The 27,531-nt window shown below is 47.4% G+C and overlaps 1 protein-coding gene across 1 annotated transcript; it reads left to right on the top strand.

Annotated features, from left to right (window-relative positions):
- EDEM1 (ER degradation enhancing alpha-mannosidase like protein 1) lies at nucleotides 1-27,411 on the top strand. Its single transcript, XM_081528180.1, has 12 exons — nucleotides 1-588; nucleotides 5,943-6,015; nucleotides 9,197-9,300; nucleotides 10,575-10,746; nucleotides 11,779-11,962; nucleotides 13,016-13,190; nucleotides 15,148-15,268; nucleotides 15,735-15,905; nucleotides 17,982-18,055; nucleotides 18,910-19,006; nucleotides 21,131-21,334; nucleotides 23,612-27,411. Exons 1-12 carry the CDS (start codon nucleotides 77-79, stop codon nucleotides 23,699-23,701), a joined length of 1,977 nt encoding a protein of 658 aa, XP_081384306.1. The 5' UTR covers nucleotides 1-76; the 3' UTR covers nucleotides 23,702-27,411.
- The last annotated feature ends 120 nt before the right edge of the window (nucleotides 27,412-27,531 follow it).

Genomic DNA, 27,531 nt, shown 5'->3' with positions numbered 1-27,531 from the left:
GGCGGACGTGGGGTGCGGTGGTCGGCGGGGAAGGGCCCCCGCGTTTCAAAATAATGCCCGCGGCGCCCTCGCGACCATGCAATGGCGAGCGCTCGTCCTGGGGCTGGTACTCCTTCGGCTTGGCCTCCACGGAGTGCTGTGGCTCGTCTTCGGACTGGGGCCCAGCATGGGCTTCTACCAGCGCTTCCCGCTCAGCTTCGGCTTCCAGCGCCTGAGGGGTCCCGACGGCCCCGCGTCTCCCGCCTCGGGGCCAGCAGACCGGCCCGGGGGGCTGTCGGGGCCGTCGTGGCTGCAGCCGCCGGCCCCCGCGGCGGCAGAGGGGAGGCGGCGGCGGGCTCCGAGGCGGCCCGGGCAGGGCGTGTGCGGCCCGGCCCACTGGGGCTACGTGCTGGGCGGCCGGGGCCGCGGCCGGGACGAGTATGAGAAGCGCTACAGCAGCGCCTTCCCACCGCAGCTGCGAGCCCAGATGCGCGACCTGGCGCGGGGCATGTTCGTGTTCGGCTACGACAACTACATGGCGCACGCCTTTCCTCAGGACGAGCTCAACCCCATCCACTGCCGCGGCCGAGGACCCGACCGCGGGGACCCGTGAGTAGCACGCGCCGGCCCGACGCCCCGCACCGCGCGCCACACGCGCTTCCTTCCGTCCTCCGGGTTCCCCCGGCGGTGCCCGGGTGTTTAGTGTCCCGGGAGCAGCGCCCGACGCTTCGGCTCACCCCTTTTGAGGTCGGCCTGGGCCAAGGGAGGTGCGTGGATGGGCCGGTGGCTGTCTTCTGTCTTGATCCTCCTGGAATCTCTGAGTTACTGGACACCTGAGCTCTTTTACAGATGGGGAAACTGAGGCCCAGAGATCTGAAGAGACAGTGGCACTACCGAGGAGTGGCTTGGGCTGGGGGCCGGGGGTGGAGGGGGGCGCTTAGACATTCATCTCCAACCCTTTCTCCAGGTGAACGTCGAGTCAAGCTGAAACGCAGCTTCAAGACCAGCTCTTGCCTCCCCGCTTCTAGCCAACTTCAACTTAACTGTATAAACATATAAAAATTCAGGAGTTGATCCTGAGAAGGGACTTTTAAAGCCATCCAGTGCGTTTGAGGCAGAACACGGCTACAGTCTTTCTCCTTTATTACAGGGGCTGCACCTTAGGCTGAGGATGGTTAGGTGGAAGGGGGAGAGAGAGGTTGAGTGGTCCAGATTTAGGGTCCCGATACTCAGAGTGACATTCCTTGCCCTGTAGGGTCTGTCCCATAATCTCCCTCACTCTGGTGGCAGAGCTGTGAGGAAAGATCTGCCAGGCCTCCCCTTCTGTCAACCGTTTTTGCAGAGGCTGAGCTCAAGGGTCACTGCTGTTGACCTCAGAGTCCAAGAGGGCAACACTCCCAGCTGAGGACCTCCTAGCTGGAGGGAACCAGTGTGCCTTGACACTAACCCTGTTTGACTGGATAGGTGACTGTCTTTCTGGATAGGTGACTGCTCGCTCCCCTCGGGTGGGACTGGAGGGGTTGGGCTGCAGGTCTCTTTGGACATTGGAGGCTTGTGATTTCCTTCAGCTGACGAGAAGCAGCCAAGTTCAGTCCTTAGGTCCTAAAAAGGAACCCATACACTAAAGGGGATTGAAGAGTTTTAAAAATGGTTTGATTATCTACAAATTCTTGTTTTAAATTACATTTGGAGAGAATGATTTTTCGTGAAGCCATGGGCACATCCCGGGTTAACTTAAAAGGACTGGGCCTCTCTAGAATTGTAGGAAACTGATGACTTATTTTTTCATCTTTCACCGTATCAGGCTTTATACACAGAAGTGTATTTTCTATCTCAATTTTTTTTTGGAGAGAATTTTTAATTAAAAAATATTACTGGGCTTTTCCAGATTGGGGGAAATTGAGTTGTGTTGCTTAACTGACTTCCTTTGCTTCCTTATGACATGGTTTGGTTTGACTGTTCAGTGACAGTCTGGATAAGTTGGGGTCAGGTCGCTTTGAGACAGATAGATATGTTGCTGTTGCAAAGATGGAGTTAGAAGTATCGAAGGGATACCGTATGAGAAGAGTTGTGCCCATAGGTTAATAATAAACCTTTTGGTTAGTCAGCCTTGGTGTCTTTGAGGAGATGAAAGAGCTCTGGGATTATGGCAGCCTTGAGTAGACGCTGGCCACTTGTGAAGTGAAAAGTTAGTTTTTCTTCCTCCTTTTCCTTTAATATAGCTACTCTCAGACTTTAGTATCTTTTGAGGAAACGGTAGGCCACATTTACATCTCTGAAATAAATAGCCAGTAGTGAATATATTCCAGATATTTATTTTAAGCAGATGTATTCTTATAATTGTTGTCAAATGACTTCTCACGATTCATGTAAAAAATAGAATAACTTAATTATTTGAATAATATGTAGAAAGTACAGAAATGAAATACGAGTGCTAAACATACGTGTCTTTTCTTTTTAGTCACATTTACTTAAGGCTTAACTTGCCTGTCTTGTTTGACTGGAGATAGAGTGAGGAATATTGACATGAAATAAATAAAGCCGGAACACTGTTTAAAAATAGCAACTGTTTCTGTCCAGCTACAGATCACTATGCAAACTCAGTTCCTCTCACATCCCCAGTTTGGGTTGGAGGATCCAAATTCAAGTTCCTTCAAGTGAATCTGGATATTAAAAATTTGCAGTCTCGTGAACCACAATGTTATTTCAGACCTTGAGTACGTGACCCTTCTTTTCTTTCTGTCCAACGCTATTGCAATTCAAACAAGAAAGCAAATCAAACCAAGCCTATACTGGCTCCCACATGGACTGGTTCCTAGGCACCTCTCGTTTAGGATGGCTCCTCCACATTCCTCTTCCTTCCTGAAATCCTGGCCTGTTCAGAAGCAGGCTCAAGTCTTTTTTTTCCATGATGTCATTGAACTGTTTGAAGATGACTGTCCTTGATCTACTCAGTTCTCCTTTTGGGTCCTTTCCTTGAAGCTGCTGTTCCACGTTTTAATATTGCATGACAGTTGAATACTGTTGTGAGTTCACCTTCCTTTCCCTTTGTCTTGTCTCCCCAGATTATCAAATCCCTGGAACACAGGGACTGTTTTTTACATTACCTCTGTGCCTACACAGCACCAGGTAGATTTCTGAACAGGTTCGGTATATGTGGGAAGTTTTTTTTTTAACACATACCTTTAATTTTGAACACACTAGATGAGCATTGTTAGCTGCATCACCAGAAATTTTCTATGCAAGGCCAAAGTTCTCTCCATCTTCTCTGTTCTGGGTTGAGAAGAACCTTAAAAATTCAGTGGGATGAGGGTCATGAATAGCCATACGTGATGAATTAAGTGGGGTGCCATCGTGGTTTGGCAGCCACTTATGTGGAAAGACGAGCACTTTTGATCCCAGCCTGTTACTGATTCTTGAGTACCTGTTCCTGTACCAGAAGTCTGCATTCCTGGCCAGGCTGGATGGTGATCAAGAAGATCTCTACAGAACAGGTCTGCAGTCTCAACTGCATGGTGGGCTGGCCTGAATGGAATCACGATAGTTTGGTGCTGTTAGGACAAGAGGCTTTTGTGATGTTTATTTTTTCCTTCCTTCCCCTCTCCATTTTTCTTTTTTTCTCTCTTGGCACATTTGAAAAGAGTGTGTATCAGTGATCTGGTGAAAAGAAAGTGAAAGTCGCTCAGTTGTGTCTGACTCTTTGCGACCCCATGGACTATACAGCCCATGGAATTCTCCAGGCCAGAATACCGGAGTGGATAGCCTTTCCCTTCTCCAGGGGATCTTCCCAACCCAGGGATCGAACCCAGGTCTCCCGCATTGCAGGCGGATTCTTTACCAGCTGAGCCATCAGGGAAGCCCTGATCTGGTAGAAAATAATTTAAAGGTGTTTTAATGAACACCTTAGATCTTTTGAGTGGATTTGTCTGACTGAATGGAGAGAAGGAATTACCAGTTATCACAAATACAGTTTTTCCTGTGACAGCTCTTGTACTGGTTCCTTGTCAGTGACTGCGAGGGTGTTCTGTTGAGAAGTATTTTGAACCTGAGTCCCTTTTAGCTATGTCCTAAAAGGAAAAGCACAGTAAAACATGGGACGGAGTACAGGGCTCCAGACCAGTCACTCCTTCCAGGGGCTGGGGCAGGTGGAGAGGGTGACAAATGCCAGAGGAGAGGGTATTCCTCGGAAAGGTGGCCACACGCGGTTCACCCAGCATCTAGCCTGGAGGCTAAGTGATGAGGGGCCCCGTTCTCTGCTGAGAGGGTGGTTGGAACCAGCTCTTTGTTTCTGAACAGCAGAGCAATGGAGGTAAATATTTAAGTCCAGGAGAATGATCTGGAGTTGGCTGAATTGAGGATCTCTCTCTCTCCTTTGCCCTTCTCCTCCAGCTTTTGGCACTTCCTGTACCCTTTCTGGCTGGCACCGCCCTTGAAGTGCAGATTTGAACCCACAGCGCTTGTCTTGAGAGGACCTTTTACAGTTGTGTACATGTGTTTAGAAAGAATCAACGGCTAGAAGCAGCAGGTGCAGTTTTTCAGGTGTGCAGTGTGCTGGCTTCATGGCTGTGAGACACGGGTTAGCCCTGGTTCCTAGATAGCCCCTTCTAGGTAGCCTGCTGCACAAAATGTAGCTAAAGTTTTGCTGTACATTCTTTGTCCTAGACTAAGTGGCATAAGCAACATAAAGCTAAGGTTCAGGTAAGAGAAGATGTGAAGTGTTGGAGCTGTTTGCACCTGCGCCACATGGGGCCCGCTTCGCCCCAGCTAAGGCACATAGGAGGCCTCTGAGAGAGCAGAGCAAGCATCAGGAACACAGAGATGCTTGCTGTCCCCGGGGGTGTGGGACAGGACCCTTTAGAGACACCCAAGGAGTAGGTAACATGGTCTGGGGGTTGGATGGAAGATGTCATAATATCGGTGCATCAGTTGCTGATGGGCTTTTTCACTGTGGTCGTGCATACTCTTAACCTTTAAACAGTCATCCTGTTTCCCTCCTTACTTGTATCTTTTTCATTTCTCTCCTCAGTTTCAAATCTTTTCAAGCTTCTGCAGTTACAAGTACTTCCTGGGTCTGCGGGAATGGGATGGGAATAACTTAGCCCCCTAGTATCTGTCAAACTGACTTTATGACTTTCACTCTTTCTCCATCCCTACCTTTCCCAGATATATTATTGTTGTCTTGGTGGGTTTTTTTAGCGTTACAAAGAACTTGTCAGTTAACCTCGCTGCGGTCCTGAAGTTGGCATCTGAAGATGATTTCAGAATGGGTGATGGGTGTTGATTGTGGGGCAGGAGGTGTGTGGCAGAAGCATTAACACAGCTCTCCTTAAGAGAAGCCCTGCCTTTGTTTCTGTTAAAATTCCATCCTGTTAAAAACTCCTCAAGATTGACGGGGCGGGGGCGGGGGCGGGGTTCCTTGGGTGAGATGTTAGTGAAACAATATAGAAAGCAGTTAATTTATTCCCCCACCCATAGGACAGATGAGTGAGATGGGGACCGTAGTTGAGGTATTGATTTGCTGCTTTGTGGGTGTAATCTGCCACAGTGTCTGATTTCTGTATTCAAGTTTTAGTTACAGGTCATGTGACAGGCCCTCTCCTTTTTTCATTCCTAACGATTTCGAAATCAGAGCTTTTTGAAGCTGGACAGAGAGATCATCTATGGCGATAAAACTGTATCTCAGAGAGAGCAACGCCTCTTGTTTTCCATCTCCTTGCTTCCTGTTTCATGCTTTTTTCTTATACTGTACTATAAATGCATGCATCTCTGCTCTCCTGTGACACTGTAGAGGCTGTTTCTTGTGTGGCAGAAGGACCATTGCCCAACTGATCCATCCACAGTAGTCCCTGAATAAAGAAAAGCTTCCAGCAATTTTAGTTTCAGATGAGTGTTTAGTTTTATTGTCTTTTTTTCCCCCTCTTTTAAAGTACCTTTGTGTAATTTTCGTTTCATTTCTTTTTCAGTTCAAATCTGAACATCAATGATGTGCTAGGGAATTATTCCCTTACTCTGGTTGATGCATTGGATACCCTTGCAGTAAGTGTTCAGCCTTTTTTTTTTTTTTTTGAAGTTAATTAAGATATTTTTGAGTTAATACCTTTGCTTTCCCCCAGGGATGAGAATTCCAGGATATGTGATTACTCAGAATGTATTCATAGCCATTGTTTATTTTAACGAGCTTAACACGGAGAGCAAGAAAAACACTGAAGGTAAAATGCGGGGAAATGTGATCCCCCTAAAAATGTGGAGAAGGCAGTGTGATTATTTTGGGGAAACCTGTCTTTGTCCCAGTTTCCCACTATTTTATTCCTTAAAGGAACCAGGTTACAGTTACTGGAGTTAAGATTTCTGAAGTGAAAGTCAAAATCTCCAGGAGATAAGGTCCCCTGAAAGGTCCCACAGCTGCTGACTCCCCGAGAGCAGGTCTAAGCCCTGGTCCCAGCCTCTGCAAGAGACCCTCTGTGAACACTCTTGTGTTCTTTGCTTCCTGAGTTTCGTGTGGACACTGCCCACTCCGGACTTGGGCTGCCAACTCAGAGACTGCCTTTCCCTCCCCAGCCCTTATCGGTTTCCCTCAGCTGGAGACCTCTGGACACACCATTCGCACATGGAAAACAGGCAGGCCCCGCGCACGGTTCTTATTCCCACAGGCTCTGCTTCATGGCGAGCGAGGGCCTGTATTCCAGCGGAACGTTAAAAAATTTCCTTATAAACATGATTTTACTACCTCTTGGCTCTTCTTCATTGTTTCAGCACACTTTTACCATGAGAAAATTTTTACTGCAGCCGATTCCCAATCCTGCATTTTAGCTGTCCTTCAAAGAGTTTCAAACTGTCAGGAGTTAGAGTTGGGTAACGCCAGCTACGATTGTGTTACAGCTGTCCTAGATCTTGGCTAGCAGCAGAACTGCCGGAACCTGGGGAGAGCTTGAGTATGCTTTGTGTGTTCTCCTGGGCTCCCGGTCTACAGGAAGTCCAGGGCTGCATGCTGCCAGGCTGTAGTTGCATAGCAGTTGAGTTTCCCTCCTCAGTTTAATTTCTCCTTCTCAAGTGATAGCTGCTGCCTGTCGGATATCTACCATCACTCATCAGAATGGGCCCAGAGTAGTGTTGTTGTCGTTCAGTCACTCAGTTGTGTCCAGCTCTTTGCGACCCCATGGACTGTAGCCCGCCTGGCTCCTCTGTCCATGGGATCATCCAGGCAAGAATACTGGTGTGGGTTGCCATTTCCTTCTCCAGGGGATCTTCCCAACCCAGGGATCAAACCTGGCGTCTCCTGCGTTGGCAAGCAGATTCTTTACTGCTGAACCCACCAGGGAAGCCGCCCAGACTAGTATGTCCACCCTAATTAGAGTTAACTCGTTGAAGATACCAGAGGCTGACTCAGCCTGTATTGCTTTAAAAAAAAAATCCCTAGACACACACACACACACACACACACACACACACACAGCTTATGAAAGGCCGCCTTTTCTCCCTGAGTCCTCTCTTATGAAAGGCCACCTTTTCTCCCTGAGCCCTCTCTTTTGGTCCCATGGTATCTTTTTATCTTTCTGGCCATGCTTGTGAAGTACAGAGACCTTGCCTCTGTTTATCACTGTACTCTGTCCACACCTCATGGTGTCCAATACATGCCGGGAGTACAAATAGGCGTTAAGAAAATGAATTTTGACGAAGCTGACATTTCCCCACACAGATTCCAAGGGTGTGCTCCCGCAAAAGAGAATTCTCTTCCCAAATGAACTTGAGAAATTCTACCAGTCTGCCCACTCTTGGAAAGCCACAGTGCATACCAGCCTTTTTAAGGCTGTGAGAAGTTCAGCAGTAAAGAAGCCTGTGTAATGCTTCTGTCCAACCCAGCTTTTCTTAAGCCTGAGTGAGCAATTTCAGAGCATCACTACTCTGTTCTGTAGCTTCTAAAACGGTAAATTACAATATGTCACTGAGATCTTCCTCCTCTGTCTTACACGTGCTCTGAGCTCATATCAGCATCTGCAGCTGCTAACAGATTCGGCTGCTGGTGAACATCTGTAGGGAAACAGACCCATTTCTGTGGTTTTCAACGTAGACATATCCGGTCTTTGATGTACACTGCAGCCTTCTTTTTCAGATGTTACCTCTGTTGAGGTTTCTCTTTGGTTTTGCTGACATTTTAAACAAACTGTAACAGGTGTATTTGGGAAACACTCAGACAACAGCAGTCCCTTGACTACTTGATGCAACTTGCAGCAGGATTGCATAATCTTGTTAAAATACAAAAAACAAAACTAAAAGCCAGAAAAGAAACTGCACTTTCTATGCATGGAACAGCCAAATAACAGTGAGGGGGAGAAAAAGAAAAAAAGATGCACTAGATCAATAAATACTAGGAGATAAGACACACTTGAAAAAGTAGTGTCTGAATGACATCATTTGTTTTTTCTTTCTTTTTTTTTTTTGGATGTGTCCCTATGTTGTCATTATAGTCCCAGGATGGTCATAAAATTTTGAACAGCATGAAAACATTTCAGTTCAGGTCAATTTATCAAATTTTATGCTCAATTTGCACTTCACATAAGAGAGAGGAGCTTGGAATGATACCATATCCACGCACCCAAAAATAGGAATCATAATTCTAGAATATTTTTTACAAAGGACACAGGGCTGGTTACTTGCGTGTTGTGCTGGCTTTGAATGCCATTGGCCTCACGCTGTCCTCCCAAAGATAATACCACTATTTCTCGACGTGTTCAGACATCTGGGTAACAAGCAAGGAGTCAGTTTCCCAGATGTTTTAGTCTCCTGGGATCCAAGCGCCCAAGCTGTTGAATTATTTGAGGAACAGAGGGAATATCATGTTTTTTGTTTCTTTTGTTTTGGGATTGGTTTTTAGTCATTTCAGGAACTTCAGGAACTGTAATGCCTGCCTTGCTAAATAACATCAGAGTGAAGCTGAGGGAGGAGGGGGAGGGATGATGAGGGCTGCTAATGATTTTATGAGGAATTATTGTCAAAGTGTTGCTGTCTGGAGATACGGTTCTTGAGTTTGGTAGAAATGGGCTTGCCATCTGTCCCAGAATGTATTCTAAGACATAACTGGGCTTTTGTGTTTCTGCTCCCATGAGTGGCAAAACCACAGCACGTACAGACATTCAGATGATGTGGCCCAGCTCCTGTGATCATGTAACCTCAGTGTCATTTCATGCCGTCATAATGGGTTGTGTTCCTCTTTTTAAAGATCATGGGAAATTCATCCGAGTTCCAGAAAGCAGTCAAGTTAGTGATCAACACAGTTTCCTTTGACAAAGATTCCACCGTCCAAGTCTTCGAGGCCACAATAAGGTAAAAGAATTGTCAAACAGACTGAAAGCCGCTCTTGTGTGTGTGAGTGAAGGGAATATCACTCTGAGGGTTCATGGACCACGGGGTCCAGCTAGGGAGTCCATGTAGACCTCGTGGGCTCAGTGTCCCCTTTTCATCTCTTTTGGGTGGATCAAAACTGAAACAATTGCCATTTCAAAGTAATTCCATTTGGGGCTGAATAGAAACACACTTTAATATGGATTTAAGATAGGTGTCCCTTTAAAAGATTTTTTCATGATTTCACTTTAGGTCTGGTCTCATTTCCTTCACTGTGTCCTAGGGAAACCCCTGTGTATTTCTGAAGAAATCAGAGTTTCTCATCTCACCTCCCACCTGCAGAAAACCACTGCTGACCATGTGGGTCACTTTGTTCCGTGTGTGTCTTTCTCTCTCCCTCCTTTCCTCCCTTCCCCCCTAACTTCCTCCATCTCTCCCTCTAATGTATTGGCTCATGTTTTATATCTCACCTTTTTAGTTTGATAGACTGTGACAGCTTTCCTGTTCCACTGAAACTTTGAAAATGGTATTATTGCATAACATTCCAGACGTAGCATTTATTTAAAGTTCTGAAAAATGTCACAGTCCACTTCAGCTCATTGGAGGGGACATGAACTCATGGCCCCTGAGGGCTGGGGGTGTAAGCGGGTGGCCCCCGGCCCTCTCGGTGGGTCATTCTCTCCTCTTCTCTTCCTCTTCCCCTCGTTGCCTCTGCACCAGAAGTTGGAGGATTTCATGTTGTTTGGCAGCCAGAGCTACAAAAGTTACTTGGTATTTGTTATCTTGCTCTTTTCTCTTTTCTTGTTTGGCTAAGTTTCCTCTCCCAAGTGAGAGAACCCAAGAGTAGTTTATTAGTACTAAAAAGTGATACTTACGCTGGGACTGATGAGGCTGCTCCCTTATGATGAGATGATGACCATGACCAAACATGGTTATCACTGCTGCTGCTGCTGCTAAGTTGCTTCAGTCGTGTCTGACTCTGCGACCCCATAGATGGCAGCCCACCAGGCTCCAAGTGGATTATTCTCAGTAGACACAGATGAATGGATCGCCTTCTCCCTTTCAGTAGTGTGCTTAGCTAGCAATTGATTGTGCCCTGTCAAGGGCCAGAAAGAATGTCAGGGGGTCAGTAAGTTCAGCCCCTCTGATTCAGGCAGTGCTAAGTCCGTAGAGGATTCGAGCCTGCTGCTGTCATTCTGAACCGGATTGTACAGCCAACATGATTTTTGTTATTCTTTTGTTCTTCCTGTCATTAGGGTCTTGGGGAGCCTTCTTTCTGCCCACAGAATAATAACCGACTCCAAGCAGCCCTTTGGCGACATGACGATTAAGGATTATGACAACGAGCTGTTGCACATGGCTCACGACCTGGCCGTGAGGCTCCTCCCTGCCTTTGAAAACACCAAGACTGGGATCCCCTACCCTCGGGTAGGTGGACGGTTTCCATAACTCATCCCCTGCCTGAACGAACACTCTTTGTTGATGAATTTATTTGTGGGAAGGAGCGGGGCTGATGTGGGAGAGGAAATCCGTGTCCTTGAGAGAATTTAGCCCTAAATATGATATACATTGGTTTTAACTCATTCAGCATTTACTGAACACCTATTGTGTGCTGGGCATAGGACATATCTGACTTATTCTTCCTCTTAAGAAAGTTACGTTCCTCTGCTCAGTCTTCTTAACCCCTTTTACGGGTAGGGTTTGTATCCTGTGCTACAACAAAACAGTGAGGGGAATTTGTCTTCATTTCTGACCTGGGTCCATTTTCCCAGACACCCTCACACGTATACCGTAGGAGTTCAGTGTACGTTGTTTTGAACATTTCACGTGGATCTTTCAAATAAAGCCTGTACAGACCAGTAAGTTAGCTGCTGATTTAAATGCAAGATCTGGAAGAAGATTCTATCTTTGTGGTGTCTGATTTGCTGAGCCCAGAACTCCTCTGGGAATTGAGTCAGTCTCTGGGTAACCAGTGGAAAACTGCCAGACCTCAGGAGCCTCCATGATGGAACAGGCTGTCATGTTCTCGCTGGGTGCCCTTTCTCTCCTAGCCTGAGATTTGTTAATGTTTGCTGAGCAGGACTGGCTTCATAGCAGCTCAGTTAAAATTTCTGCATGATTCCACAGCTTGCCTTTGTCCCCCATGCCAGAGCCTGGTGCTGTGTGACCATGAAGAGAACCTGGAAATCTGCTGAAAAGAGGCATATTAGTGAATAGCTATTGTGACTCCCCCAAGACTGGCTCTTATGAATAACACAGGGCTCTGGTGTTCGTATCATCTTGTTTGTGTGTCTTAAACTCGTTTCCATGTTTGTCTAGGATGTAGAGCAGGAGGCAGGGGCTGACTCACCCTGCGGTAAGCTTGCTTCCTTAGTGGAGTGTGGTCTCTGTGACTTGGCCTCCAGGCCACGCGAGTTCCTTGACTGTTGCCACAAAGCCTTTGTCTCTTCCTATCCCCAGGTGAATCTAAAGACAGGCGTTCCTCCCGACAGCAATAATGAGACGTGCACGGCTGGTGCCGGTTCCCTCCTCGTGGAATTTGGGATTCTAAGCCGACTGCTGGGGGATTCCACGTTTGAGTGGGTGGCCAGGCGAGCCGTGAAAGCCCTTTGGAGCTTGCGGAGCAGCGACACGGGATTGTTAGGTGCGGGGACCCTGTCAGGTCTTGGCGCCGAGAGCATCGCCCCCTTTCCTCTTCTCTGCAGCCCTCCCTCCTCTCCACTCCTTTTTCCTTGGGCCATGGAACCTGAAAATTGACAACTCAGAGAGAGGGGCCCTCAGTGTTTCTCCATGTGACTTTTCTCTTAGAGAGAGGCTGGATGGTTTGATGGATGGAATCATGCTTTTCCAATATGAGGGCTCCCTTCCGATTTGAATCCTTTGGCATATTCCACTTGAAAATAATTGTTAATGGGAATGCTATAAAAAGAGCTGCCTCGGAGGCAAATGATGTTGCTTCAGTATGAGGTTCTAAATATAGGAATTTAGAGTTAACTGGTAGAGTGACTTTCTCCTTTAAAGAAATCTCACCGTGTGGTAGTATGTTGAAAGCCAGATTAAATCAGTATTAGGTTTTTCTTTTTTTCCTCAAGAATTTTGTTCAAGACATTAAAAAATTATTTCAAACATACTGAAAACTTCAATTTCCTACTGAAGTAGGAAAAAGGGTCATGAATAATGAGCCCCTATGTACTCATTAGTATTTTACTACCTCAAGATGTTATCTTAAAATAGGTTGTTGCCTCTTGTAATTGTCTTATTTTGAGAAATATTTTCTTCTTGCCACTGGGAAGGAACTGGATTGGGGGTCCTAGAGCCTAGCATGTCAATGCAAAAGCACTGCCATTTAAAAGTGATTTTCAGTTATTCCTTAGGTTCTCACGAATTTGTTGTATTTAACAACAGGAGAAATAAAATAGTTGCCCCATTTGTCACCCAGTGTCACCCCAAACTGTCAACTTTAAAATTTTCCATAAGCCCTTGCAGCCTGTCACATGAAACTTTTGTATACAGCACTTTTAAATTCTAATATAGATATTTTCAGTCTTCCTTGCATTTGTCAAATCACACAAGAGGCCTTGTAGCCTTGCCTCCTCTTTCCTGTGTGGGATGAAGGTACTGAGGAGCCATGGGGCTGAAGTAGGAGGCCTCCTGTCCCCCCACCCTGGGTCCTGACGAGCTCCACTTATTTTCACAGGCAATGTTGTGAACATTCAGACGGGCCACTGGGTCGGCAAGCAGAGTGGCTTGGGTGCCGGACTGGACTCCTTCTATGAATACCTCTTGAAATCTTACATTCTCTTTGGAGAAAAAGAAGACCTAGAAATGTTTAATGCTGCATATCAGAGTATTCAGAACTACTTAAGAAGAGGGTATGTCTCCTCCCCGTCTGTCTTCTTGTTCCGTTGAGCAAGTAGCATGTATCGTGAAATATTCATATTTTTCTCCATGTAATTCACAGTCTCTGGTCTCTGTCCTCATTTTACTGTCTCCTAGGTGTTTGCTGGTCATTTGGGGATGAAGAGGTATATTGGCTATTTACGGCTGTGTAACAAATTACTCTGAAACCTAGTGGCTTAAACAGCGCATGTTCTCTTGCCGATTCTCACGAGGTCACCCACAAGCTCTTGGTGGGGGCTGCAGCCATGTCATGGCTCAGGCCAGCCTGGAGGGTTCCCTCCCGAGCTTCAGTTACTCCCTGGCCGGAGGTCCCAGTTCCTTGCCACGTGGACCTCTCCACAGGCAGCTCATGGCAGCTGGTTGCCCCAGAATGCGTGATCTGAGAGAGACAGAAAGAGAACCTCCAGAAACCACCCCGTGCTTTCACGCCCTAATCTGGGAATGACAACCAGCACTTCTGCTGTACTGTCGGTCACACAGAGCAAGGCTGATGTAGTGTGTGAGGGGCAGCATAAAGGTGTGACAGCCGAGAGGCAGGGGTCCCTGGGGGCTGCTTGGGGAACAGCTGCCACGAGCAGTGACACGTCCCTGGGTTTCTCAGGCTTTAATTCCACATAGAGCTGTCTTGTAGCACAGTTGTTCTGGTCCACTTTCCAGAGAAGTTAGGTTTGGTCTTTATACTTGAGGAGAGGAAGGACAGCTACCACATTTTTTCCCCTCTGTGTTTGTTTTCTTAGTAATTATTTTTTTAAAATTAATTTTTATTGGAGTATAGTTGGTTTACAGTGTTGCATTCGTCTTTATTATACAGCAAAATGACGTGTTTGTTAAAAACAATACTGTTTGCTGCTTGTCAGTTGTGCACTCAGGATGGCAGAGAAGTGCCATTTGAAGCTGCAGCAGCTTCTACCCTGTGCCTCCTCTCTCTTCCTGGGTCTTCCCCTGTGTGCTTGGCATCTATTAAGTGGCCAGTGCAAGTGACAGCTACTGAGTTGCCTGCTTGGTAGGATTTTCGCGGACACATTTCCACCCTAGCTGATGTAGAAACATGCAAGTGCTGTGTTTAAGTAAGAGGCTGTTTGGCCACAGTTCAGTCCTTTTTGCTTTTTAAAGCCCCTACATTTACTAAATCGAGTGGTAATCCCGAGCTCCTTGCTCTGATGTGTTCCTCCAGGCCCAGGCCCATGGTGTAGGATTCTATTAGAGATGAGACTCTTGTGCAGAAAGAACTTGGCTTCCCCACTCAGGTCAAAACTGACTCACTCTATATACCAAATTGAAAGTGAAAGTGAACGTTGCTTAGTTGTGTCTGACTTTGCAACCACATGGACTATACAATCCATGGAATTCTCCAGGCCAGAATACTGGAGTGGGTAGCCTTTCCCTTCTCCAGGGCATCTTCCCAAACCAGGGATCAAACCCGGGTCTCCCACATTGCAAGTGGATTCTTTACCAGCTGAGCCACAAGGGAAGCCCAAGAATACTGGAGTGGGTAGCCTAATCCCTTCTCCAGTGGATCTTCCCGCCCCAGGAATCGAACCAGGGTCTCCTGCATTGTAGGCGGATTCTTTACCAACTGAGCTATGAGGGAAGCCCTGTAGGGAAATGGTTTTGCATTGGCTGGGAAATATATTTACATAGAAATATTACTCAAACCTGCATGTCAAAGTGCTTTCTGCAAAGTACAGTGACAAGTCAATGTGTTACAATGGCCGAGTTCAGAACTTTTGTCTTACAGTAGGTGTCATCTTATGCTAGAGACAAGGAGAGGTGGTCTGTCTCCAAAGATTTAAAGAATGTGTTGGGAGCAAAGATTAATGTTGATTTCACTGAAGTGAAGCTGCTGGGGGCTAACCGAGGAACAGGGCTAGAGCTGTGTCTCTCTGACCGTTCTGTCCTTCTCTCTGACCTTTCTGCCTGGCTCCTCAGTCGGGAAGCCTGTAATGAGGGAGAAGGGGACCCGCCCCTCTATGTCAACGTGAACATGTTCAGCGGGCAGCTCATGAACACATGGATTGACTCTCTGCAGGCCTTCTTCCCTGGACTGCAGGTATTTCACAATTCTGTTTGCTCAGTGAAAGAAGTCATTGGAAACGGTTCCTCCCCCTCTTTTCTTTTTATGGCTCCAGAGAGTTCTCTGGCTCCTTCAGATTTGGGCAGTTCATGGCACAGTGTGTGTCCATTATTCTCTTTGAAAATTACTCCGCACTGAATCAGTGCAAAGCCATGCCTGAAAAGTAAAGGATGTGAAATTTCTGGATGGTCCATCTCTCAGTTGTCGACACTTTGCTCATGAGGAGTTAGCCTCTTGTCCTCTGCAGTTCTCAGGGATGTGGCGCTGATGGCCAGATGGGGGGTGGCGTATGTCCCACAGGCAGCTTTTGGTTTGGGTTTGTCTCCGGCTGTGTTTGTGGATCAGATAGCCAGTGGGTGGAGGGGGAGCCCAGGGCCCTCGTGTCCTGTCCTGCCACTGTGAGAACCCCATCCTAGCCTGGGGACCTGCGTCTTTCCCGCAGGTTCTGATAGGAGACGTGGAAGACGCCATCTGCCTGCATGCCTTCTACTATGCCATCTGGAAGCGCTACGGGGCCCTCCCCGAGAGGTACAACTGGCAGCTGCAGGCCCCCGACGTGCTCTTCTACCCGCTGAGGCCCGAGCTGGTGGAGTCCACGTATCTCCTCTACCAGGTACTGCTGGGAAGACCTGGAGCAGTTGGTTCACAGGGAGTGCTTGCTGACAGGTGGAGAACCAAGTTCCTTCACAGTGACTGTTGGGGTGACCACCAGCCCAGAGCCTGGTGAGCACGGAGCGTCAGCTGTGGTTCCACAGGACAGGGAAGGTGTCCACGGTCACATACACGTGTGACCCACATTCTGCAAAGCTGGCTCCTGTCTTCACTCCAGGACTTGTTTCTCCCATCCTTAAAACAATCAAGAGGCAGATTTGGTACTCACTGTTTTCCAAATATATTGGACCAAAGAACTCTCCTGGGGGGACGCGTTTCTGTCCTCATGTACTGTGGAACAGTGGGCTGTGTAAATTATTCAGATGAACAAAGCCTCTTAGCTGGAAAGGGAATCACCTGGGATTCATCTGAATACCTATTTTTGTTTAATCCTTTAAAAAAACACAGTCTTTCTCTTTTGTGAAATTACTTGAATGCCAGAGGAAATGTCACTTTAACGGTGAAGAATCTTCTCCCCCACAGTTTAAGGCAGATATTTATACCTCTGTGCACGCCATGCATATATACATACCGAGAGCTGTCAGCCATTCGCAAATACAGCACTGGAGCTGCTCACTTTCTGAGAGGCTGGCCCTCTGTGTGTTCAGCAGCCGTATAATGACGTGTAGTGGGCAGGCCCTTGCAAGGAGATCTTATGAGCTCTGCTAGCAGTATTAGTGCTGTAGTTTATTTTTATTTTTTCATTTTGACTGCACTGGGTCTTCCTTGTGATGTGTGGGCTTCTCTCGTTGCAGAGCACAGACTCCAGAGTGTGTAGGCTCAGTGCTTGTGGCACATGGACTTAGTTACCCCGTGGCATGTGGGATCTTAGTTCCCTGACCCAGGATCAAACCCGTGTCCCCTGCATTGGGAGTGGATTCTTAACTGCTGGACCACCAAAGAATTTCCAGTGTTGTAGTTTAGATTTATTCAATAAATTTTTTTTTTTTTTTTAACATTGAATCCTTGCCATTTGCTTCTAAAAGAGGGAGATATCCTGTGCAGCTAGTAATTGACCTCACGGGTAGAGGGACCTTGTGAGTTGTAGGTAACCTGTCAGGAGGAGCCAGCCTGTGACTCTGCCTCCCTGAACTCAGGGCCCACTTAGGCCACTCATGCTCCGAGGGTGACACGTGGGCACCGTCTGAGGCCTCCCCTTAAACTGAGGTCTGTTGCCCTTGGGTTTAGGCTCTTGGCTCCCGTCACTGCCTCTTTCTTCTTGCAGCTTCTTCCTCACATTGCTTGTTTTCTTAGAAGCCAAAGAAATCTTCGGCTTTACTGCCTTGCCCTCTGAAGCCTCTCTCTGCACTTTCCTAATCCAGAGACAGTGACTTTGTGGTCATTTGCCTCTGTTGCTGCTGTGGGGATGGCATTGGGAATGGATTGTAGATGATCCCAAACTTTTAAACTAGTTTTGGGAGGAAAGTCTCGTCCTCCCAGAGAATTTTTCTTCCCCCCACAAAACCATCTATGAGCCTGTGACAGAAGAGGAAGCAGCCCCGGGTCTGTGTTCTGGGGGTGATTAGAGAACAGAGAGCGTGGACGCCCCTCCAGATGCTTCAGAAACCTTGTCCCCAGGCAATTCTTCCCAGCACTGTGCATAGAATGGAGGCAAAGTCCTGTGTCCCTGTGCTCCCGGCTGATGTTTCTGAAGAGTTCTGAGGCAACACAGAAACTGGATTTGTCCTTAGATGTGGGACTGTCATGATGGGGATCAGGAGAGCCAAAGGCAGGGGGTTGATCTGCCCTGGAAGCAGGCCTTCTTGCCATCCCCAGCCCCACATTCAAGTTAAGCAGGTTGGAGGTGCACTTTGACCAGGATTCACAGGACACCTTAGTCCTTTAACATTCGAGACCCTGCAGGATAAAGTGAATGCGCCTCCTTGGGAAAGCCCTGCAGGCAGCACAGCGTGTGTGAATGGCGTGTCTCCCAGGCCCCGCTGGATGCCTCCTCAGGAAAGCCCTGCAGGCCACGCAGCGTGTGTGAATGGCGTGTCTACCAGGCCCCGTGGATCACATTCTCTCGTGTTCTCTCTAGGCAACCAAGAATCCCTTCTACCTCCATGTAGGAATGGACATTCTGCAGAGTCTGGAAAAGTACACAAAAGTCAAGTTAGTTTCCTAAGTTCCTTCCTTTTCCTGTTGACCACTTTTATTTTGAGTCATTCTGGGGTAATAATATTCTATTTTGTGTTTTACTTTTTAGAACAGACCTTTAATGTTAATTTTGCAGGGAGATTGCTTACTTTTTGTGTAGTAGAACCTGCTCATTATAGTGTGGATTGAAAAAATTTTTTTCACCTTTATTCCTGTAGAGTTGCAGCAGACTCTATGGGCTGTTTTTAAGTAACTTATTTCCCTGTTATACAAATAATACATATACTAAAACGTTTAGGGAATATGGAAAATATAGAGGTAGAATATTATCACTGTGATCTCCATGTGCAGAGATAGCTACCATTAGCATTTAAGTATAGAGTCTTACAACTTTTTTATACATTTATATATGTCTGTAATGTGTGTATATATGTATAAAAACTAAATTTTGTGACCTGCTTTTTTTAACCTAGTAATAATATAAATATTTTCTTACAAAATACTGTTTTAGACCATCTGAATGAGAAGTCAGTCTACAGGTATTGGGACATGAAATGTAAATCCGTCCTTTAGAATTTGTTGCCAGTCATTTTTCTTGGTGTCTTGTCATGCTTTTAGCAAACACTCTCCACCACCCTTGTACCCCTTTCCCGACCATTCACCTGATGATTTGGCTGCCAGACCACTTCCTAATGAATTTCAGACAGTCAGTTGAGGCTAAAAAAAGGTAGCCTTTAAACCCACCCTATTTTGTTTTCCCTGTGGCGTTTGATCATTTGGTTATTCTGTTAATAGATTGCTTCTGCCTCTTAAATGAACGAGCAGGTGGGAGGGAGCACTGCAGGACTGACGAGCTGATTATCCTGTAGGTGCGGCTACGCTACGCTGCATCACGTCATCGACAAGTCCAAGGAGGACCGGATGGAGAGCTTCTTCCTCAGCGAGACCTGTAAATACCTGTATCTGGTACGTGTGCTGTGAGATTCCCCCAGAGTGTTTCATTCTGCTGAAAGCAAGCATGCCTTTTGTTTAATGGGAGGATAATTGCTTAACAGTGTTGTGTTGATTTCTGCTGTGCAACAACATGAAGCAGCCATAAGTATACATATGTCCCCTCCCTCTGGAGTCTGCCACCTCCCCACCCCCATCCCACCCCTCTAGGTCATCAAAGAGCAAAGCCCTGTGCTATACAGCAAGCAAGCGTGCCTTTTGCCTTCCGTCTAACATACATGAGCAGGCACTGTTCCGTGCTGGGCATCTCACTGGCCCAAGGGTGCCACCCTGTCAGAACAAAATCACGTTGCTGTGTCCTTTGTGGTTTCTGGCCTCATGGAGGAAGTACCGCCAAGGACACACACACACACAGACCTAGCGTCACACAGGGTATGGAGTGCAGGCAGCAGTTCCTAGAGGACGCTCATGAGCCTGGGGGTTGGAAGGCTTCTCTGAGGAAAAGAGCAGGGTCTCGGATCTCATTTTCCCTGACACGTGTGCTCTCGTGAGACCCACAGCCCGGCCAGCTCTCTGTCCAGACACACATGCTCACCTGTTTGGGTAGAAACTGAACTTTTGGATCCGGAAGAAACCTTTGGGATCATCTGGTCGGTATTCATTCTTCCCCTTGGGATCTGCCATCTCTGGAGGGAGGTCAGGGGATTTGCTTGGGCTCTGGGGGTGGTGACGTGGCAGAGCTGAGGCTTGAGCACTGGTCCTGATTCCTTGTCCAGTGCTCTTTCCACTCGGCGGCTCAGCCATGGACGTGTGAGGCATTTTCACCAGGACATGAGGTTGCTTTCCTCCTCTCAAGGCTCCAAAGGTCAGGACTTCCTGGTGGGGAGACAGCGTGGGGAATTTAGGTCGAGATCCAGAGATAGCCATCAATGGTGATAGGTTCGCTGTATCTAGTTCAGTGGTTCCCAAGCCCGGGGGCAGCTGGATTGGAGTCACCCTGTTAAGATTAGAGCCATGTTGAGTTGGAAGCTTCAGAAGCAGGCACAGGAGTCTGTCATTCTGCCAAGTGGCTCAAATGGTTCTTCTAGCCATCTCATCCTGCAGCCTTGGCGTCTGGGATGTTCACGGGGTAAATCCTGGAGCGAATGAATGAAGGAGACCCCCAGTGTGTTTGAGGGGGAAGAACTCAGGGTCCGGTCACGGAGGGAGGGGGAGAACCTGGACTGGCCTTGTTCTCCTTTGAGCTGTGTAAACACAGACCAGCCCTGCTGAGTGTTTTTTTCTCATTTGTAAAATACTTGAGATGCCTGTAAGGTTTTTTCCCATCTTGAAGAAATCTGTTTCTACATTTTGCCTCGTTTGTCATTTTTTGCACACCTGCCTTCTCCCACTCTGACCTGTCCCTACTCGGCCATGTCTTCTTCCTAGATACCCTCACTGTACCCTTCTTCACCCCCACATCCATTGCTGAAGGAAGGGACTGCCTTGGGTGCCCTGTTCCCGCAGAGCCCATGTAGGAATGTGTGTCAGGGCCAGATCCTAGGGATCCGGTGAAGAATAAGCCATGTACCTCCTTTTCTCTGGAGTTTTTACAGTTTAGGGCTGAGGTGGGGGCCAGTTCCTGAAGCCCAGCACCTGAACTCTCAGGGGAGCGGGGCGAGGGGCATCATCTGGGGCCTATACAGACTAATGTCACGGGGTCTTAGCCCTGGGCTTTCTAAACTCTAGGTCTAGGTGGGGTCAGGGAATTTCAGGCATCTGAACTTAAACATAACTGGTGATTCTGCCCCACGGGCTTCCCAGGTGCCACTAGTGGTCAAGAATCTGCCTGCCAATGCAGGAGACATATGAGACGTGGGTTCAATCCCCGAGTCAGGAAGATCTCCTGGAGGAGGGCATGGCAACCTACTCCAGTATTCTTGGCTGGAAAATTCCATGGACAGAGGAGCGAGGCCGGCTACCAGTCATAGGGTCACAAAGAGGCAGATTGACTGAAGCCACTTAGCATGCACGCTTCACAGCCTGGGTTGGTCTGAGAGCTTAGCAAATTCTTACCTCTAAGTAGTCTGGACTCACCCATATGAATTAGTTCCAAACATGCTACAATTGTATCTGTTTTGTTTTGTTTTTCCCTACTAGCTCTTTGATGAGGAGAACCCAGTACACAAATCTGGAACCAGATACATGTTTACAACTGAGGGACACATTGTATCTGTGGACAAACATCTCCGGGAGTCACCCTGGAAGGAGTTCTTCTCTGAAGAGGGAGGGCCAGACCAAGTGGGAAAGTCTGGGCACAGGCCTAAACCTCAGGAGCTGAAAGTCATCAACTCCAGCTCCAATGTAAGTTGCTGTCTCCGGGGGTGATTTGTCCGTGGAGGAAGAGAAAACACTCCTCATCATGTTATCATCCAGGGGTCCTGACGGAATATTCCTGGCACCCGCAGCTTGGGTAATTTGAGAAGAGTTTCAGCAAGGGGCCGTTTCTGTAGGTGCTGTCAGGGTGTAAGGACACCATGGGGGCAGCGGCCCGTCAGCGCTCTGGGCTGAGGGGCCAGTGGACGGGTTGGTCATGGGAACCCTGGTGCAGAGAAGCCTGTGCCGGGGGCGGCCCCTGGGCAGGAGCCGCTGATCTGGGCAGGCTTCTGTGACTGTGTGAGAAGGGGGCTGGCAAAGTCAACACAGTGCTTCTGATCTGCTGGAGCTTCTCGTGGGCCAGCCCCACCAGGAGCCCGAGGGCCAGGGAGCCTGTGCATAGCGTCCCTTGGGTCAGGACGTCCCTGGAGGTCCAGTGGTTAAGACTCTGCTCTCCCAGTGCAGAGGGTGCATTCTTGATCAGCCGTCAGGAAACTAGGATACCACATGCCATGTGGTGTAGCCAAAAATTATCTGGCCTCATTTAAAGGCGAGGGCTCAACTGGGCATGCCTGGACTATCCCCGAGAGCAGTGGGGAGGGTTTGGAAGCAAATCCTCGGGTCTTTCCTTTCAGCCAAAGGTAGTTGTGTTGATTTGAGCCCAGGATAGTCTGGATGTGGACGCTGCATCCGGTGGTAGAGCAAACCTCATGATCTCACAGTGCATCATATGCCAGCTCCCTGCTCAGGAAAAGCCTCAGTTGCCAAGAGTCCTGCCACCTCCCCCCAGGCTACCTGGGTTAGGGCATGCCCTCTCATCCCAGACTGTACTTTTTCCTGTCGTGTCTCGTTGAAAATCTTTATTATCAGTCTCTGAACTAAATTGACAGGCCAGAGCAGAGTAAAGTCCTTGAAATTTCCATTAGGCCATGGAGTGTAGATTAAATGAATAAAATACAACTGAGAAGGAAAGGGAAGGGGAGAAGGAAAAGTAACCATCAGAGCCAGCATTTATAGAGCTCACATGTGCTGAGCACCAGTCTAAGTGCTGAAACTAAGTATGTGAAATGCTCATACCAGCCCTGGGAGGAGTAGGTAGTCAATGTGTCTATTTCATAGATGGAAACAGCGAGGCGCTGAAAGGTTCAGGTCACACGGCGGAGCACATGGTGGAACCCAGACTTGGACTGAAGGAGATGCTCATCTCACAGACCAGATCTCATTGTGCCAGGCCCCAGGGATGTGGGCCAGTCATTGTGGTCCTGGTGCTGGTCGGGCTCAGGAGATCTGCTCCCCCTGAGTGCTCATCAGTAGGAGGCTGTGTGAAGTGCTGTTGGGACATGGAAGATGGAGAAGTTATTCTGCTGGCAAGACAAGGAGGGCTTCACTGGGGAGCTTGCTTCTCAGTCACTAATGGAATGATGAGGGGGAGGTTACAGAGGGACAGGCAGAAGGCACAGCTCCTACAAAAAGCAGGAGCTGGGAGGGAGGGTGGGGACCACTTGAAAGACCTGTCAGTCTGGATCTTGCAGAGATGAGGCCCCGGGCAAGCGAGTTCCAGTAAGAGCAGCGGGAAAATGTTTCTCTGAGGAGGAGCATGAATGTATGTGGAAACTGCTTCCACACAACACGTTTGGTTCTCAAACTCAGGTCCCCTCTGAGAGGGAAGAAGAAAGCTTAGCACTCATAAGCATGTAAACTCAGAAAAGCATCAGTTTTCAAATAGCCAAAGTTTTTTATCTTTTTGCAATTCTGGGTGGATTAAACACCTAAAGGATACAGCTTTTAGTCCAAACCACCTGTACTTGCATGCGTGTATGTCTTTATGTTTTTTGGCCATACCTTGCGGCATGTGGGATCTTAGTTTCCTGAGCAGGGACTGAACTGTTGCCCCCTATAGTGGAAGCGTGGAGTCCTAACCTCCAGGGAAGTCCCTGGGTGCATGTCTTTAGTTTCCCTGGGTCTCTACATCTTCATCTGTAAATTACATCAGTGGTCCTAAACTGGAGGTGCCTGTGCTCCTCAAAGGACATTGGGCAGTGTCTGGGGACATTGGTTGTCACAGCTGGGGTTAGGGGTGAGGGTCATGTAGGTGGAGAGGCCTGGGGATGCTATTAACCATCCTGCGGTGTCCAAGATAGGCCCAAAGAGTCCACAGTACCAGGATGAGAAACCCTAGGGGAGGTCATCTGGTCATCCCTTCTGAGGGATTAACACACAGGGTTTTAACTCATTCAAATGATACCTCATTGGTTTTCTTCCCAGTGTAATCGGGTTCCTGATGAGAGGCGATACGCCCTGCCCCTAAAGAGCATCTACATGCGACAGATTGACCAGATGGTTGGCTTGATTTGATCTGCCCTCCCCTGTGTGGTCTCATCTGAAACTGGACCCCAAACAGCCGAACCCCAGGCCAGGCCAAGACCCAATTCGAAGTGGAGGACGACGGAAGTCTGGCTGTCCACGATGGTGTAGGAATTTTTTTCCAGCTCCCCGCGCACATCTGGTAGATCCTTGCACACTTTAGTGTTTCTCTTCTGTTCAATAAAATGCCCTGTTTGTCTTAAGGATATACTTTGAAGTGGAAAGGTACGTAGCAGTTGGCTCTTAGGACGTGCACCATGGACGGGCTATCTTTGGCTGGATCCTCAGAGCTTCCTACTTCAGGGTCTGTCAAGTCAAGTCTCCTCTGCCTGTGCTTGTGTGACTGTAGCCTGACTACCTCTCCACCGGAGGATTGTGAATGAATTTCTGTGCAACAGGTCTTGCGGCTCCCCTGACCGCCCTGTTTATTGTATTTTGTTATCCTCTCTGGATCACTGGGCTCCCTCCTAGGTCTTCACCCGTGACTGTCAGTCACGTGGGGAAAAATCCAGTTACGCATCTGTGCCCCATGTGATTGTCACAGTGACAGGATTATCTGCTCACAAAGGGAGCCGAATTCTAACAGGCAGTCTCTTAGGTTGTCACATCACCGTTTAAGAGCTTAATAGGTAGGTCTTCCGGGTGGTGGTCTCTGTTTCTCGTGAGCTTACCTGAGGATCTCCCACAGTTTCAGAACCAGGTGCCTTTTAGGGAGAGAAAAATACCTGTGATCATCCGAGTCTTATATCTACCAACCAAGGATTCTCAGTTCTGACCGTGTCTGGGTTGGGATTGTTTTGTTTTTGTTTCCTGTGTCAAGTGCCAATTAGCCAAGTCAGGGAGAAAGAAACGACCAGATGACTTCCTGGCGTCCTTGAGCCGTTTCTCTGGGTAATACAGGCTTTCGATTAGTGCCTTATATTTTTGTTTGGGCCACTGGATGTCACAGCTGCTGCTATGGTTTTAGCAGGCTTGTTTCGTATTGCTCCATGGTGAGACCACAGCGAAAGGGGGATGGGATGCGGTATCAGGTAGGTAGATTCTGAAAACTTCTTGGCCCGTCCTTGCCTTTCAGCCTGCTATTTTAAGCAAGCATATATACGAAGGAAGTCGTGCTGAAGCGCCTCTTTTCTTTGTTGTCATTATTTCCTTAGTGAGAATGGACTATGTCTCTTTGAATTTGTGCAAAGTGCTCAGAGAATGCAGAGGTGGTCTTGAACCCTGAGCTTGGCTTCCCTGTAGCATCAGAGGTTGAAATGAATCTCTGCAGAGAGGGTAGGAAGTTTCTTCAAAACCTCCAACTTCACCTGTCGTGTGTGGTGCCCCCATTACTGCTGGCACACTTCAAATGATTTTATTTTAGTCTTTTTAAAGCTAGAAGAGAGGGCTGCATAAGCCATTGCATTTCCTATCAAAAGAGAGTAGCTTTATTCTTCTTGAAAACGTGTTACTGTTTTTTAAAATGGATATATAAATCAGTTCTTTGAGATTTCTAGAAAAGGGATTTTCAGTAATAAATGTCACAGTTATAAATGCCTGTCTTTTTAACATTTACTGTGCAAATTGTTTTAAAGGAAAAAAGAACACATCAAATGCTTCTTATTTTACATTTTTTCTTCGTTTTAGAAGCATTCTGTTTATCAACACTGTCTCATCTACTGAATAGAAAATTTTCTTTGAGAATATCCTATATATTTTCAATGTTTTCATTGCTTCGTTGAAGCCAGAATATCCCATTTTAAATACATACACATGCACAAGTGCCCCTGCACGTTTTCTCCAGGTAAACCAAGGTGGGACTATCAGTGAGCCTCCTGGGAGAATGGGGCACCTCAGGGAAGAAAGTGGGCCCTCTGTGATCACGCCGTTGTGTGATCACACCCCCATGACCCCCTCCTGTGGGCTCAGGCATCCCATCGCCCCTCCCACTCTGGACCAGGGGCCAGGGCCTGAGTGTTGCAGAAGCACCTCAGGGCTACAGGTTGATGGGAGACATGTTCCCTCTCAGCTTCCAAGGCCCTGGACTCGTACCGGTTGTGAGTCCGAGGGTGAGGGGCTCATTCTCACCCTGGTTGCCAAGCTTTCAGATTGCCGTCAGTGACTAGATGCCAGAATGCCATCTCTTGCTAGTTAAAAGAGAAGGTTCTCTGAGCCACGTTCAAAACTTGCTTTCTTTTTGAAGATCAGAATGTCAACAACTGTGATGTAGCCTGCAGGGTTTTTGCTGTTCCTTCTGTTCTGTGTTGGAAGAGATCAGGGAGGGGAGGGCTGAGGAGAGGAGTGTCAGGGGAAGTCTCTTGCTCTGTGACTTGCCCTGGGAACACCCTGATCCCAAGCATTCCATGCTTTGGAACAGCCCGAACCATCCTTGCATTCCCATGTGCAGCTCGTGTTTAAAGACTCCGCTTTAGTTGACTCAATGAAAATGGTTTTGCCAAACCTTTGTGGGAAGCTACCTTACAGCTACCTTTGTGGGTTGAGTTGAAATCTACCCCCACAGAGTTCTAAATCGTTGCAGGGCAGGCTTCGCAGGTTGAGATGGTGTAACTGAGGGATTCCGTTTCCTGGAGGAGGAGGAGGTGATGAGGAAAGTGTTTGCTAGCTCTCTGATTGTCCTGGCCTGGGTGAAAATCAGCTTCCATGTTCAAGTCTGTCCTTCAGGGCTTCTGCATCCCCAGGTTCTGAGGCTGTCCTGGGTCATAGGGCATGAGCACACACTTCAGTAGTTTTCTAGGTATTTATGCTCCAGGATGGTGTCTGTGCAGATGGAAGTTAGTCTGTAGCTCCCTGGCTGGATAAGTGCCATGGTGCAGTCTGAGGGTATGAGCTGAATGCCTTTCTCACCTCCACTCCGTGTCCCCCACCAAAGAAAAACACCCCTTAGCCATTTTCTTAGCTCACTTGATTGAATGATCGCAAACTGTCATCCTTTGCTTTTTGGTTTTACAGACACAGTATCAGACATTCCTTTTTTCCAGAGGTCTTTCTCTTTTGCTGATTTCAAATTTAATGCTGGTGAACAGGTCGGGCTGGATGATTGCCCTAGCCCCACAATGGCTGAGCAGGAACTTTAGGGAAAAAAAAAATCTTGATCTTTCTTTCCTTTTGCATTCCCAGACATCCAGCTCCTTCTCTAGTGCCTGTTCCTGCAGGGCAGGGACTCTTGTGAAAGTGAGAAGGGGGGAAGGGGGGTCTCTGGGCTGTGTCTCCAGGTTTTACAGGGCTCAGGGTTGTGTTCCCAACTTGAATCTGGATGTGAATCTGGAGAGAATGTCAAGTACCTGTGGACCTTCCTGATTCATTACCCCCTTCCCTCTTTCTGAGAGGCAGAGAAATAATATTTTCAAAGGTATTTTTAGTTTTAAATAACAAAACACAAGCTGTATTTTTTTAATTTATTATGTCCAAGAAAGGTAAATCTGTTTTTACAAAAGGAAAAAAAATCTAGAGTTGGAAACTCTGGGAAAACCTATTGAAATACACAAATGCTTCTGTCTGTAATGTGCAATATGCTTTGCAACTATAGATGATATTTTATGTGTAATCTGTAAATAAGAAATGTATTTAAATTAAAAGGGAGCTTTTTGTAAAAGGACCAAATGTTCTTTTATAAGTGTACTAAGAAATATCTTGCTCTTGGAAATTTATTAGGATTTTTATGAATAATTTTTATTAAAAGAATTCTTTTTTTTTTTTTTTTTGAGTTGTCATTTTGTTTCTCTTTTATGTACTCACATATGCACATTATATAGAGGGCTAACACGGGAGCAATGTCTTTAAGGGAAACATAAAACTGGATGAATAAAAACTTTATTTTGTTT

Source organism: Giraffa tippelskirchi, chromosome 9 (genome assembly GCF_054371585.1).
Source record: "Giraffa tippelskirchi isolate mGirTip1 chromosome 9, T2T-mGirTip1v1.2.pri, whole genome shotgun sequence".
NCBI lineage: Eukaryota > Metazoa > Chordata > Mammalia > Artiodactyla > Giraffidae > Giraffa > Giraffa tippelskirchi.
The sequence above is the reverse complement of the archived record's forward strand: the minus strand, read 5'-3'. Positions and strand labels throughout refer to the sequence as shown.

Bases quoted from the DNA above. Each gene is read 5' to 3' on its own strand.
- EDEM1 (XM_081528180.1), top strand. From the start codon at position 77: ATGCAATGGCGAGCGCTCGTCCTGGGGCTGGTACTCCTTCGGCTTGGC. The intron at 15,269-15,734 runs GTATTTCACAAT...TCTTTCCCGCAG, and splicing joins CCTTCTTCCCTGGACTGCAG to GTTCTGATAGGAGACGTGGA. The intron at 15,906-17,981 runs GTACTGCTGGGA...TGTTCTCTCTAG, and splicing joins CCACGTATCTCCTCTACCAG to GCAACCAAGAATCCCTTCTA.